This window comes from Ahaetulla prasina, chromosome 1 (genome assembly GCF_028640845.1).
Source record: "Ahaetulla prasina isolate Xishuangbanna chromosome 1, ASM2864084v1, whole genome shotgun sequence".
NCBI classification, from domain to species: Eukaryota; Metazoa; Chordata; class Lepidosauria; order Squamata; family Colubridae; genus Ahaetulla; species Ahaetulla prasina.
Genome location: NC_080539.1, coordinates 135536112 through 135551574, shown reverse-complemented (window position 1 = coordinate 135551574; position 15463 = coordinate 135536112). Strand labels below are relative to the sequence as shown.

At 34.9% G+C, this 15463-nt stretch overlaps 1 protein-coding gene across 1 annotated transcript in view; it reads right to left on the bottom strand.

Annotated features, from left to right (window-relative positions):
- Positions 1-15463, bottom strand: part of LMBRD1 (LMBR1 domain containing 1) — a 61047-nt gene that overhangs the window by 34493 nt on the left and 11091 nt on the right. The window contains exons 4-7 of the mRNA XM_058176561.1: positions 11904-12001; positions 8983-9050; positions 5313-5401; positions 3599-3672 (exon numbers count right to left, since the gene is read on the bottom strand). Of these exons, the coding sequence (XP_058032544.1) occupies positions 3599-3672; positions 5313-5401; positions 8983-9050; positions 11904-12001 (329 nt within the window). The remainder of the gene's footprint in view (positions 1-3598; positions 3673-5312; positions 5402-8982; positions 9051-11903; positions 12002-15463) is intronic.

Below are 15463 nucleotides of genomic sequence, written 5' to 3'. Positions count from 1 at the left end.
CTAGTATATAATAGATACAGCTTTTGTGAATAGCAATAGCACTTATATACTGCTCCATGGTTCTTTACAGTCCTCTCTAAGCAGTTTACAGAGTCAGCATATTGCCCCTAACAATCTGGGTCCTCATTTTACCCACCTCGGAAGGATGGAAGACTAAGTCAATCTTGAGCTGTTCAAAATCGAACTCCTGGAGTGAGAAGTGAGTTTGCCTGCAGTACTGCATTCTAACCACTACGACACCATGGTTTGTCATAAAATAAAACTCAAGTTACATTTAATTTGGAGAAATTTGGAGCTTTTTTGTAAATGCACTGACAGGTTTTATTCGAAATTATAAATCTCAAATATTTTTAGTACTTAATACAAAGAGGATTAAGCTTCTAAAGGGATAAACAATCGTATTATCAATAAAGATAACCCATAAGACTAATATCTTAGTAATTTTCAAGTCCTGAAACAGAATGACAGCAACTTTCATGAAGAATAATGGGAAAAATTTATTAAATAATGTGAAACTTCCCAAAGTTGCTGGGAGTGGGGCACTGTATAAATAACAACAACAACAAGGCTTTGTTTCTACTGAATTCAGCATTATTGCCCATCAGACTTTAGAAGCTATGAAAAATCATCCTTTCCAATGGAAAGTGAAAGTTTGAATTAGGAGATCTTATGGAATAATTCTGCAAATGCAATTAGCTCTCACTTAATTTGGGAAAGCCCTCAAACTATTAAATTTTGGAGGCCTTTGGGCACAGAGTGATTACAAGCATCTCTCTTTTTTGCTTTTCTTATATGATCATTCTTATTCTACAAATAGTCCTTGACTTATGACAACTGAGCCAGGAATTTTGGAAGCAAGTTGCAGTTGTTAAGCAGATCACTTTGTGACCAGACTCAATTTTACAATATTTTTTTTCTGATGTTATAAAGTGAATCAGATGCTCAACAAGCAAATCCAGCATATCCAGTGTGTTTTTTGCTGCTTTCTGCCAGAAAATGATAAAAAAGCAGCAAATCATGGTCATGTGACTGCGGGACATTGCAACAGGTCAAAAGGTGAACCAGTTGCCAGGCACCTAAAATACAATCACATGACCATGAGATGGAGGTGTATGCAACAGATGTAACTTTGAAGATGGATCATAAGTACCATTTTTTTAAAGTCCATCGTAACTTCAAACAGTGGTTAAGAGTCCAGTCATCAAGTGAGCATTATCAGTATCTTTGTATGGTTGATCTTTTAACAATATTCATGCTGTTAATTTGTATATGCATGCTGTCAATTCTTTGAGGCAAGCAAGATCAAGGACCAGGGACAGTGGGGATTCTCAGACTGCTGTTTATTATAGCAAGATAGAATCTTGGAAATCTCTCCGACGTTCTGTCTGCCTTATCTTGTACCAAACAAAATCAAGATGGGGTTACTTTGAAATTTATTTCTTACGCTTTCATCTTCTCAGGACTGAATAATCTTTTCTGAAAGTCACTCTTAACAGTTCACACATCACTTTCCCATTCTCAAGGCCAGAGCTGTTCCAGCTGACTACATAAATATACAAATCTTTTCATTCCATTCTTCTCCTGCAGATTACATATATTTCTTGGTTCTAAAAACAGCAACGTATCAAATAAATTCCAAAGAAAAAATAACTAGGGCTCCAGGTGCCCAGGGAAATAAAACTATGCTACCCATTTACAGTGTGGGACACCCCACAATAGGAATGGCTCAGGGGCATGATCTTTTTATATCCTATTACAGAAAGTCTTCCTTTAGCAAATGCCTTGTTTAGAAACTGTTTACAGTTACAACTGTGATAAAAAAGTAACTTTATGACCAATCCTGGCATTAATTACAGGCCTATAAAGCAAAGGACAATTGAATTAAGCTCATAGGCACAGCTGGGATTTCCTTTAGCAATCGCTTCACTTAATAACCAAGTTGTTAGTCCCAATTGTGATCACTAAATGAGGACTTAAGGCAAAGGCTTTTAAACTAGGAAAATATTTTAGCCAACATGCTGAGAAGTTCAGTGCTAAAAATGCTAAGATATACAGAAGCAGCAATCCAACTCCATATCCTCCTCTTTAACACAGCGACTTAGAATGGCATCAAATATTTTCTGACTGTACTGTGAAGTCAGGATAATACATCACAATTACACTATTCATTTTAATATCCTTCTCTCCCTGATATTAAATTTTGAAGACATGTAATAGTAGTATATAATCATTCCAAAACAACTATTAACTAGATTTATGAAATAATTTTAGATAAATCCATACAAGTAGTCCTAAATCTCCGACCACATGTGGGGCCAAATTCTGTTGTAAGTCATTGTGGTTATGAGTTATTACATAACCAGATCTGATTTTATGACCATTTTTACATTGATCATAAAAGCAAATCCACCTTAACCAATGGCATTTTTTTTTTGCCATTTTTTGCTGGAAATCAGCAAAACCTATCACAAATTGTGATCATGTGACTGAAGGACACTACAACTGGTTGTAAATGTGAGCCAGTTGCAGTGCCCAACTGCAATCATGTGACCCTGAAAATAGCAACAAATTCAGGTCATAATTGAATTTTTTAGAAGCTGTTGTTAATTTGCACTGTTATTGGGTAAACTTTCGTAAGTCAAGGACTGCCTTACTATCTAAAATTTTAAAAGTAACTGATATTTAAACATTGCAAACTACTTAAATATTAAAATTTGGTTCAACAATGCATCATTCATGTGGATTTCCTGTTCCTAATCTATATTTCCCTTTGCATAATAAGCATAATCTTCCTGGTAGTATAAATGCTTTTCTCGCCCCACTGGAGCCTTCCCCACATCCTTAAAATCTGCTGTATAGATTAAGGACTTTCTAAACAAATTTGGCTCTGATAGTAGGTAAGAAAATTTTGTTGCACAGCTTCTGCTTATATACTAAAAGCTGCCATTGTTATAAGTCCTGGATAGAGTTTTAAAAGGAAAAAAATTTTAGCTGTTAAGAAATATTGAGTTTGGTCTAGTGGTTAAACTTTCTGACCATGAGTTCTAGTCCCGGCTTCAGGTCTGAAAGCTAGCTGGATGACTTTGGGCCAGTGTCACTCTCTCTCAGCCTAACACACCTCATAGGCTTGTTGTTGTGGGAAAACAGAAGAAGGATGGAGCATTAGGTATGTTTATTGCCTTGAGTTATTTATAAAAATAATAAAGAAAAATAAATAGGAGTCAAGAATCAGTGTGGAATCCATGGCTCTTCAACGTTATCTTTGATTCCTAAAGTATACACCAGAAAGCGTAAATGTTATGGGAAAAATAGCCGAATAACATCCAAAGGGCTAAGAATGCATCATTCTTATTGTAGATCTTCTCTTTTAAAGAATAAATTACATCATCCAATTAAACCTCACTTTATTTGTTAACCTAAAACTGAGAACTTGCAAATAAGTTTAGGGAAACATTATAAAGTTGCAGTTTAAATCACTTGTTATGCCTTAATCTCAACAACATTGGATTTGATCCTGAATTAACAAAAGGCAGAGTTCAAAATGTTGAAAAATGAAGCCAGCCTTCAATGGAGATAAGACCAAAAATAAGTTGCTCACCGTATAGATAATAGCTGCCACCATTCCAATAAGGGTCAAAGAACTTATGGAGAAGGAGAGGGCAGCTAAACCATCTGCAAGGAAAAAATAAAATTGTTTCACTAAAATGTATACAACCAAAGAGAATGAATTGACTGCAATCCAGTATCGCAGGGAACCATGAAGCATCAATAATTGGCAGTTTAAATAATTGTTAAAGGCAGTATAGAATGTCAAATCTCAATAGTAATTTACCAACCGTTCCCCCACTCCCAAATTTTGTTAAAAATTTATGTTGGCATTGATTTAAACCCTTAATTCAAGTAGTGAGGAACTGATGACCATCCAGACCTTGCCAGACTACAATACCCATCATCCTTGATCTGCGGCTATACTAGGTACTGCTGAGTTAGAATGCTACAAAACTGGGAAGGTCACTAATCTTCTATTACTTTATTTACTTAAGAAATAATGATGTCACTAATAATACTTTTGGCATAAGCTCCTATGAGCAACTGGCCCACATTCAACACTTCTATTAATCCTGGAGTGTGTTTCTACTTTTTCCAATAAGATTTCTAAATTTTATCACTCAAATATATCCATTGTTTCTTCACCGGGAATAGGCTGCCTGGAAGGGCTACAACCTCAAAGAAAAAAATAGGATACTTTAAATGAACTATATAATCTGAGGGTATCAAGGACATTAATTAGTCCGGATCATTCCATGATATCTCTAGCTCTCTCTGTTAGAATGTTATATATTCAGCAATGAAATAAAACTGAGCCTAATACTGGCATTCTTAAATTAGCTCCTTAAACAAAACTTTAGAGCTCTCCATATCAGAGCTCTCCATGCTGCGGATCCCATCCCCGAGGGAGATACACCTGGTGGGACCCAGAAGAAGTCTGGACCTCTCTCTGGAGTGGGACCTCTCTCTGGAACATCATTCCCCCAGAGATTAGAACAGCCCCCACTCTAATATTCTTCTGGAAGTTGCTGAAGACCTGATTCTGCCACCGGGCCTGTGGAACCCAGAGTGGGATGGAGCCAGTGGTGAAATTCAGCCAGTTCTATTCGGCTCGGGCAAACCGGTAGCGGCGGCAGGAGGCTCCAACCACCCACCTGGATATCATCACATCCCGTTTTTGACCTCTGTGCATGCGCAGAAGGCTCTGCATATGGGTGGAGGAGGCGCATGCGCTCACCGGTAGCGAAGGTAAGTGGATTTCACCCCTGGATGGAGCTCACTAAATGGCTTGTGCGATCTGTTGTCGCTGGGGCGGGAGATGGGGGGTGATTTTATTGTATTAATTTAGTTGACTCTTTTATTAGTTTGTTTTTTAATGTGGTTTTAAATTATGTAAGCCGCCTTGAGTCACCATGAGAGAATAGGCAGCAATATAAATTCAATAAATAAATAAATTTAATAAATAAATAAATAAATATAAATATTAGTTCCTCAAAAGATTCAGAATCAACTACCATAAACACAATGTCTCTGCATATAGTAAAAGGTATGGTATGTATGTATGGTATGGTATGGTATGGTATGTAGGTCTTTAATACTGAAACTACACCTAATGTAATAGTTCTATACTACCCAGATTATTCCCTCACGATTAGCAGTTCATTAATTTACACATATTGAAATGCAAGTTGCTCCAATCCAATGGAATTTAGAGTGAGAAAATACAAACTTATTCAACTGATTTACAAGAAAAAACATCTTACGGCTACTTCCAAGTTCTTCAAACAAAAGTTGTATTTTCTCCCACTCCGTTGAATTTTTCTTGCTAGGAATATCCAGTGGAACAAAAGCTCTGTAACAGGAATAAATGAAATATATAAAATCAACCTGTATGATTGTTTTAATAATACTGGCATGCTGTAGCAACTGCACCTAACTAAAAAAAAACAAAAACGAACTTCTTTGCTTCATGTAAGTGCTATTTATTTTCTGATTTTAAATATGTTTTAAAAAAATCAATGCAGTATCTTTAGCTTGGGATTGGTCATGTGATTTTTGTGATAAATCAGAAATTCAAAGCAAGAAAAGAAAACAGGCAAATTAACAGTTCCAAGTGAAGCTTAACTCCTACAGTTTTGATGGACTGGCTTGTGCGGTTTTCTTAGCAATAAGGACACATAAATGGCTTATCACTGCCACCTTCTGGTATGCTTTTCAACTCTTTGGTCTAGCCTATAGATCTCCATGTCTGGACTCTTCCCTTTTAAATGCTGATTATGCCTGACCTTCCTTAACTTATGAACCAGGCACCGCCATATGCTGAGACAAACAGTCAAATACAGAATCCGTAAGCACTTTATTTTGGTACAGCATGCCTAACATGAACATATGCTAAATTCAAAGGTAAGCAAAAGAGAAATGAACTCACAACTATTTACTTCTAAAATAACTCTAAGCATGTCTTCATTCAAAATTTACTAATGTGTAATGCATTTGTTTCCATAGAAAACTCCAAGGGTCACATAAGAATGTTAGCTGCAGTGGCACAGTGGTTAGAATGCAGTACTGCAGGCTACTTCTGCTGACTGCCGGCTACCAGCAGTTTGACAGTTCGAGTCCCACCAGCTTGAGGTTGACTCAGCCTTCCATCCTTCCCAGGTCAGTAAAATGGGGACCAGATTGTTGGGGGCAATAGGCTGACTCTGTAAACTACTTAGAGAGGGCTGTAAATCACTATAAAGTCATATATAAGTAAGTGCTATTGCTACTTCTCCATACCTTTTAAGTAACCCAAATGTCGATAAAGGATTAACTGGAAATAAGATATTTTAATGTTCTCCATTATTCTCACAATCAATTCGTGATTAATCATTCTCACAAGAAGACAAATCAAACGGGTTATTGGGGAAGAATCATAAGGGTGCACATGTTTATGGAGATTCTCAGTCATCCAGGCTAGTTAAAATATTTAAATTAATAAATATATTATATTTAGTTCTATTTCCTTTTTATTTTGATGCTATATATACACACACACACGAGCTTTCTCCAGTAAGGATGAAAAATAAAAAAATAAACCTGGATTAGTATTGAGATTAAATAAATCTTAGCAAATAATATCACACAGTTTATTGCTACTATTATTATAGTATACTTGGAATTGTTGACTAGAAATTGGCTTTAACCTTCTTCCCCAAATTTCTGGAGGCAACTATCTTTTAAAAATTAGAAAATGAAAAGTGATATGCTACATTACAATGCAGGCATTTTATGCCAAAGAAATAGGTATGCATTTGTACCACATTGAAAAGAAGCATTTTAGTGGTGTCTTCAACATACACACAGCTTATAATAAAATAAGAGCTTCATTCTACCCCGCTTTAATAAAAATAAAATAATAAAAATCCAATAATATTGGACTCAAGTTAATGTTTTACAGCAAAAGGGCAATCTATTCAACACAATGATATATTGGTTTCTTAAAAATATGCAGTAATAGTGACAATGCTACACCAATGATTGAGTAGCAGTGTATGCAGGCTTAAGGAGAAGTAAACCATTCTGAGAAGTAACAAACACTTTTAAGAAAATGACAACAAACCATTTATCCATGCTTGTTTCTTTTAAGATTACATTTTATTTTAAATTAGTAAATTTGGCCTGTAAAAAATAGTGAATTTCCATCTAGAAATAAAATTCCTGGTACTGTCATTTAAAGAGATTGTGCAGCTGAATGCAACTTCAAGTTATTTAGGGGAAAGGAGGCAGAAGTATTGTTGAGAAAGAAAGGTTACAAATGGAAAACAAAAATAGATTTCTACAACATTCCATTTTGAGGGAATTTAAATAATTGATTTAGAAGAAATTTTGTTCAATGTATAATTGTAGCAGATGACCAGGCTGAGCTCAAGGGAGGGGTCAAACATGTCATAACTCCCTTCACACCTGCAAAAGATCTAGTCCAGCCCACCTTGAATCTCTTCCGCACATTGCCCTAATGGTCGTTGGCAGATTCTTGCACACAGCTTAAGCTTGCATAAATATTTGAATTTCCTTATTTCCTGAGCACGTGACAATAATCTTATTAAGAATATGCAGACACTGTTTTATAATTATGTCAGTATTCTAATAGATTCACAGCACAGCTCATATATAACCTTTCTAAATCTTAAAAAAATAATAGAACAATTTAAAACTTTCAATTTCTAAAAGCTAACTTTTTAATGGCAGAGAGAAATGTTGATCTCTCACCCTTTTCATGAAACTACTGTAGTACCCTGCTTTAATCAAAATTATTAGTTTCTCATAGAACTCAAAATTTAAAAAAAAATTAAATTTATCAAGCAAAATGTATTACCTTTGAATTTTTATTATCTAAATATCAACTTTCTCAGCTAAAAAGTCAAATGAGTGACTGTAGAGATCAAGCTAGCAATAAATATTCATCAAATTCAAGATACATATTAAGAGAAGAGATTGGAGACAGTGACATTTGTGTGGGGCATGCACTGTATTTAATTAAACTGGGCAAAAGATTGCAGCTTCATACAATCATCTTTCAAGTCTCATACATGATTTATTAGAATCAACAAAAATTATATGCATATTTTAGACTGTACAGGAGATAAACTGTCCTGTTTTACATTCTAATAAAGAATGTTACCTACATGTAATTCCTAAATAGTTGACCGGGGCAAAAATCAAAATCTAATGATCACTTTATGTTATTGAAAAAAAATCATTAGCATGAATATCCAATTCGAATTAATTCGCTTTATATTAAGCCTTACATTACTCTACTTTGAAGAGTTCCTCAACTCTAATACAACAGCTCAGTGAAAACTGAATAAACATCTAAGACAACAATGGATAAAAACAGTGTCAGCTGTATTCAAGGTGTGGTATATTTCAACAACTGATGAAAAAACTGTAAAGCAGAAGTTCTTGAAGAATTCAAGATTTTCCTTAAGTTCTATTTCAAGGACATAGTACTTTTCTATTCACTTGGAGAACAGTATAAAAGTTCAACTGTACTACGCCATCATAACACAACTCCAAACTTCCTCCGAAATTGTAGTTATTTCCAACTTTTTACTGTATTTATTTCCACTTTCAAACTGAGAGGTACAACTCCATCAAGCACCAAAACATCAGGATTGAGAACATCCCAATTTTCATTGTGTTTGCAGTTCTTTTGTAGTCTCAAATAAGAACCATTTAACAAAAGTATGACCCATTTGTATTTATGTACTGTATGTAAGACATTGTCAATAGGATTGAAGAATTATTACTTGCTGATGCTTATATGAACTATCTTGGAAACTAAAAGGGAGGTTAAATAAACCATACTATTATAATATATGCATATTTGTGTGTGTGTGTGTGTGTGTGTGTGTGTGTGTGTGTGTGTGTGTGTGTATGCATAGTGCTTACCCAATCATTAGAAGAACTGAACAAACCAGAAGAAATCCTAGTGTATACTTGACTGCAGTTTTAACCTGCTGTAAATATAAAATAAGAAACCAATATGAAGAAATAGTAAAAATTAGCTGCTAATTATGATTTTTAAAGAATTTTCTTTAATATATAATAAAGTCAATTTTATACAATAATTATAACATTCCATACCCTATTCAACAGAAAAATATCCAATATTCATTAACCCTGATTTATTAACGCTATCAAATGCCCCCAATTTTCTTCCTATGCTATCTCTGCCATTTTCACATTAAAATTAAGTCCTCTTTTAAATCTGAATCAGGAATCTAAAATATTTTGTAAAACCACAGACCTCCATAATGTACTGATGGATGAGAATTCATTAGTCAAGCAAATTTCTGAATACTTTCCATTAAACAGAACACAGACATATGATGAAGTTACTTTTTCCAGAGGACCTAGGATACTCTATAATGGATATTTTGTCCATTGTACTGGAATCATTGCTAGAAAAGTTCTGACATTTGTCCTATAGGAAGAGATAGCTGCTTTCAGAAAGATGATCGAGGAAGAAGGATCAAAGAACAAATGTTTGAGAAAGAGAACAGAAGAACAAATTATGTATAAATGGTAGCCAATATTGATATGGTCTCCCATGTATTTTCCCTTTTACTGTTAAAGCTTGAATAGGTTCTCTGTTATAGAAAAAGCATGGTAAGTCCACCATAAGCCTAACGTATCATTTTCCTACAGGGAAATGATAACATTCTTTAAAGATATATACCACAACTATTTCAGTGATGTGATTCTTCTCATAGGAAAATCAGATGGCTTTCTGTGGTCTGGTTTCAGAACTGGTGAGGGCTCAGCAGCCAATACCTAGAATATGGCAGGAAGTTGAGGTTGTATGTTATCACGCTATTGGGGACCAGCCACAAGTTGGCCCCATCTGTCAGAGAGGTCTACAAGGAAATTAAAGGGAGTAGAAAGAAGAAAGGATTATGTAGCTCCCAATGAGATTGGCCCACCACACTTGCAGTAGCAGAAGGGATATGCCACGGACACTGTTGATCAAGGAATCTTTTCTGCCATTGCTCCCACACTCTGGAACATTGTGTCCCTTGCAGTGAGATCTGCCTGAAAGGACCTCAAAACCTGCCTTTGCCAACTGGCCTGGGTTCTGATGGTGGCATTTCATACTCGAGGTGGTAAGTACATTAAGAGATGACTCCAGCTCCACCACATTGTATATTGGTTCCTTCCTTCCTTGTACATTATAATGTAAATACTTACCATTTTAATGTTTTATATTGTGGTTTTTATCTTCTTGTAAGCCACCAGTCACTTTATGGCAAAATGGGTGGCATATACATTTAATAAATGGTTGGATGGACAGACAGATGGATGGACTCCTGGCCTTTGAAAAGCTAGACAAGTGTTGGGTGTGCACACTGGTTGAAGGTAGAACTAGAAAAGTATTCATCTCTTTGCATAGGAAGAATGTCAAAATTTTTATAGCCCTATCACTTGAGCATGTAGGAAGGATCTTTCCTCTATGGAATGCCCTGACCTTTCTATTGGAAAAATGTAAGTTTTCACAGTAAATGCCTCAATATTTTTGCCTACAAGGAAAAGCTATTTTATTACAAGGTCTGTTAAGCCCTATTCTTTGGTTCGGTCTCTGCACAATTTTTATTTTAAAATAATGTTTCAATCCTATATCAGCAGGGAAATTCTGGTTCCCTTTCTTGGCTATTGTTGTCAGGCTGGAAAGTAACTTTTAATGCCAGGAATTATTCTCATTTATTTTATAATCACACTAATAAAATGCTTTCAAATCTAATTTTCTAAAGAACAACAAAATCAAACCACAATGTAGTAGCAACAGCTTCTATATATAAAAAAAGGAAAAAAGCATTTTGATAATTGTGATTGTACACAAATGTTAAGTAGTTTACTATATTATAGTGAACCCTCAATTTAATAGGTCTCAATTTAATAGATTAAAATCTGCTGGAGTTTATTTTTTTCCAAATTGTAGGCAAAAGCAAACTTTGTTCCAAGCAAAGCATGTTATTTGAAAAATAAGCCAAGGAAATATTAATTATTCACTGTAATTAGTAGGGCAGATTTTCATGTACAAGTGTAGCTTGAATTCATTCTCCACTTAATGAATATTCAGCTTTAATTAAAACTTCTTCCCTTATTAGTTAAGATTAAGGTTTACTTTAAAGTTTGTCTCCAATTCTGCCTTAACAGGCACATTTGCCAAACAGAAAAAAGGAGCAATTATTCTAAGAGGCTATAAGTATCATATAGTAATAAAGCTATGATGTTAATTCTAGTAATATATAAATATATAAGCATTTTTAAACATAATCCATTTCACTCTGTGATAATGACTTAGGAAACCTGGCCCAAACTCCAGCATTTTTACCAATTTTGATCATTAATATCACATTTAGAAGCATTTTATTTTCATTTAATTTTCTGAACAGATTTAAGAAGACTACAACTGTGGGCGCAAGGCAAAAAAATGTACCTCAGCGATATAGCATATGCTTTGCATAGAGAAAGAATCAGATAATCCTGACATTACAGTTAAAAGGATAAAAGCAAAAGCCCCCGTATGATTCTACACTCCCTTTCCTCCCGAAGAGCTATTGCTTGTCAAAGCAGATTATACTGAACTAAACAGAGCTGTATGAGGCAGCTCTCTGTGCTCCCATAAGGATATTCAGAGGGGGAAGAACCCACAGATTAAACCCAGCTTCAGTCTATGTAAGAGAATATTATTTCCTTTCACCATGACAAAATTTTTAATGTTTCAACTACCACTGGAGCGAGGAAATCAAACCCTTCATATTCACCCTGCATATCCAACCAAGCAATTGACAGCAGTATAAGCATCTTACCGAACATGTATTGCCATCATCTTCATCTTTCTCTTCATAGTAGAAGTAGACAAATGGGATCCATAAAAATACACAGAATAATATGATGGAGTAAAGGGCTAGAATGAAAGAATGAGACAACAGGGACATTCTGAAACAAAATAATTCACAAAATGAGTACTTTAAATTCATGTTTACTACAATATAATAAAGCAGGGGTACCAAGCAAAGTAGAATCCTGTTGAAGTAGGTCTCTTGGACTTCAATGTAAAAACTACTAAAATAATGCACTTTCGTATTATGTCATTAATATATGGAAGCTTTACAAATTGCAAAGAACAAAGACTTCTTCTATAAAGTACAGGAATAGAAACACTTTCATAAGTTCAAGTAGCCTTCCATTTAAAACCGTAATTGAGTTTGGAATGTTGCTAATTTTAAAGATGAGAGGGTCAAATGAGAGGGTCAAAGAATGTTGCTCCTACAAAGACAAGGTCAAACTATTTCTCAATGCACAAAAAGGCAAGACAAGAAACAATGGATGGAAACTAACCAAGGAAAGAAGCAACCTAGAACTGAGGTGAAAATTCCTAATGGTTAAAGCAATCAACCAATGGAATAGCTTGCCTTCAGAAGTTGTGGGTGCTCCATCACTGGAGGCTTTCAAAAAGAGACTGGACAATCATTTAGCTGAAATGGTATAGGGACTCCTGCCTGAGTAGGTGGTTGGACTAGAAGGCATCCAAGGTCTCTTCCAACCGTCTATATTCTACACTCAATATAATTTTAATGAGTTTCATTGTTAGCCTGTATTTTTTTAACAACTTGAATTTATACCTGATAGTTTTATAGTGTTTCTTATATATGAGTTGTCAGGAAGTCTTGGATTCAGATGGGATGCAAACCTTATAATAAATAAATCATTTAACAAAAATATTTGTAAGTGAAAAAAATCTCTATATAATTACATAGCAGTTCATGAGTACATCCAGAGATGGAACAAAGCAGGTATTCATCTACAGTTATTTTGGTTTATCTGTTAAAGATTCTTTAAAATTGATACTTGTTTCATATAAAGCACATTGTCAAGCTGTCTTGATAAAATGAGATTTAATTAATTAGATTCAGCTGTCACTCAAAGAAAGATGTTATTTAACTAACAGAATATTTTTATGTAACTTTGTTAAGCCTTTGAAGGCTCACAAAGAATACATACAAGTCTTGGTTCATATACAGAGTTATTGTTTATTTTAATTACAATTTGTTCAATAAGTCACAATAGATGGATTCATATGTCATGTTAAAATCTTAATCAAGATTAACAAACTATGATGATTGAATTTAAATAAATAAGCCAAAAATAAACAGCTACATTGTGGTTTGAATAAGGTGCAAGTCCATTCTGAATATATATGGAACCTAGATAGTGAAATATAGTCTTTGTTTCCTCCAACTCCTCAATTAAATGCTCAGTAAAAAAATAAGCTGTTTAGGAAATCATCCCAACTGTTTTTAGTTAGAATTCACTCATGCTTACCACAGACTCTTCATGGCTTTTATACTAGTGATCAAATTTAATTCCAACTCCATTAAATTTACCTTGTCAACCTTACTGAATTCTGAATCCTTTATCTGGATTTAGACAAATTATTATGAAATTCTATGGAAGACATCTGCCTTTCTTCTTAATAAAGTGAGTACCAATAAATAAGTTGCTGAATTTACAATAAAAATAGCAACTTAAGCGGTAAAAACATGGTCTCACCATTCTACACTAAATCTTTGGAAGCTCTGCCATCCAAAATCTTCACTAAAGCTAAAAATGGATGGTCAAAATATTCATTTTAGAATAAGGAGCAGACATTTCTCAGACAGGTTAATGTTGAAAGTATCTACCACTTTTTCCACATATTCTTTGAACTCCAGCAGAGTTAATAGCCTAATAGCCCATAAAGAATCCTTGCCTTAGAAAATGGAGAGCCCATTTTCAAAAGGACTTATTTTAAATGAAAATCAAATTGTGTAATTTGCACATTTCCCCAGTGCATAAAATAGTTAAAATATTTTTTCTCAGGATTAACAATATTAAAGATTCTTCAGCATCTGGGAAAGAGCCGTTTCACTGCTGCCATCTCGTCTCAGATCGGAAGAAACTTGCACTATATGTCCAATCAAACACATTCAACATTGGACAAGATGAGCAACACATTTTTTAACCTACACTGTCACACCAAATGACTTGCCAACGTTTTCAGATATGTAAAACAAGCCACAGAAAACCATAAACTAAAGATGATGCAAAAAATATAAAAGCTGACAAATATATCAATACAGAGAAAAGAGTCCTTCAGAATAATCTAAACATTAGGACGCTTTGTTTGAAGACTGCAGAAGCACAGGAGGAAACTGTTCAGTCGTCTAACTGAAGTAAACTGTAACAGAAATGGCTTGACACACTGGATTTTCTTAAAACCATAAAATGTAGCCCCAGGTTAATCCAATCATTAGTTCTGATTAACATTTGATTGTGCTATTACCTATTTTGATACCTGTTTTATTAAATAATGGTTTAGTTCAACATAGATTGAGAAACCGAGATGTACCTCATTAATCTGATTTACTTAAAACAACATTTTGTGTACAGTTAAATCATTATCACCATCTGGAGGCTGGTTTATGCAACAGCACCAAACCTATACTCTTATCAAACTTCCATGGTTTTATATACTGCACTAAATATAATTCTTCCAAAACAGAAAATATTTATAACTTTCATGAGTGGTTTCAGCCACTTCATATGTATTTCTTCTTTCATAATTACAAAATCCCAATGTCATTCAAAATCCCAATGATTCAAATAAAAGTGGAATGATAGACAAAGAGTGCAGCAATGTCAGCACTAAGTTAGAAATCAGGAGACCCTGGGTTCTAGTCCAGTTTAAGACAGAAAGCCAACTGGTTGACCTTGGGCCAGGCATACCCTCTCAGCCCTAAGAAGGCAAAGGCAAACATTCCTATCAAGAAAATTGCAGAAACATGTCCAGGCAGTCCCTAGGAGTCAAGAATGACTAGAAGGCTAACACTTAAATAGATAGTATTGTGAAAACAAAGGAGGACATTTACTTTTAAAATATGTTGTTTCTTATTAAATACAAGATTCCATCATGTCATCCTTAGTTCTTAATGAAGATTTACCAAGTTCCTGTGCAGGAAAGAACTTGTCGCACAAGTACCCTAGAGACTAGCATACCTATGCCTTTAAAGTAAAGGTAAAGGTTCCCCTCGCACATACATGCTAGTCGTTGCCGACTCTAGGGGGCGGTGCTCATCTCTGTTTCAAAGCTGAAGAGCCAGCGCTGTCCAAAGACGTCTCCGTGGTCATGTGGCCAGCATGACTCAATGCCAAAGGCGCATGGAACACTGTTACCTTCCCACCAAAGGTGGTCCCTATTTTTTCTACTTGTATTTTTACATGCTTTCAAAACTGCTAGGTTGGCAAAAGCTGGGACAAGTAACAGGAACTCACCACATTACACGGCAGCACTAGGGATTCGAACCGCTGAGCTGCTGACCTTTCAATC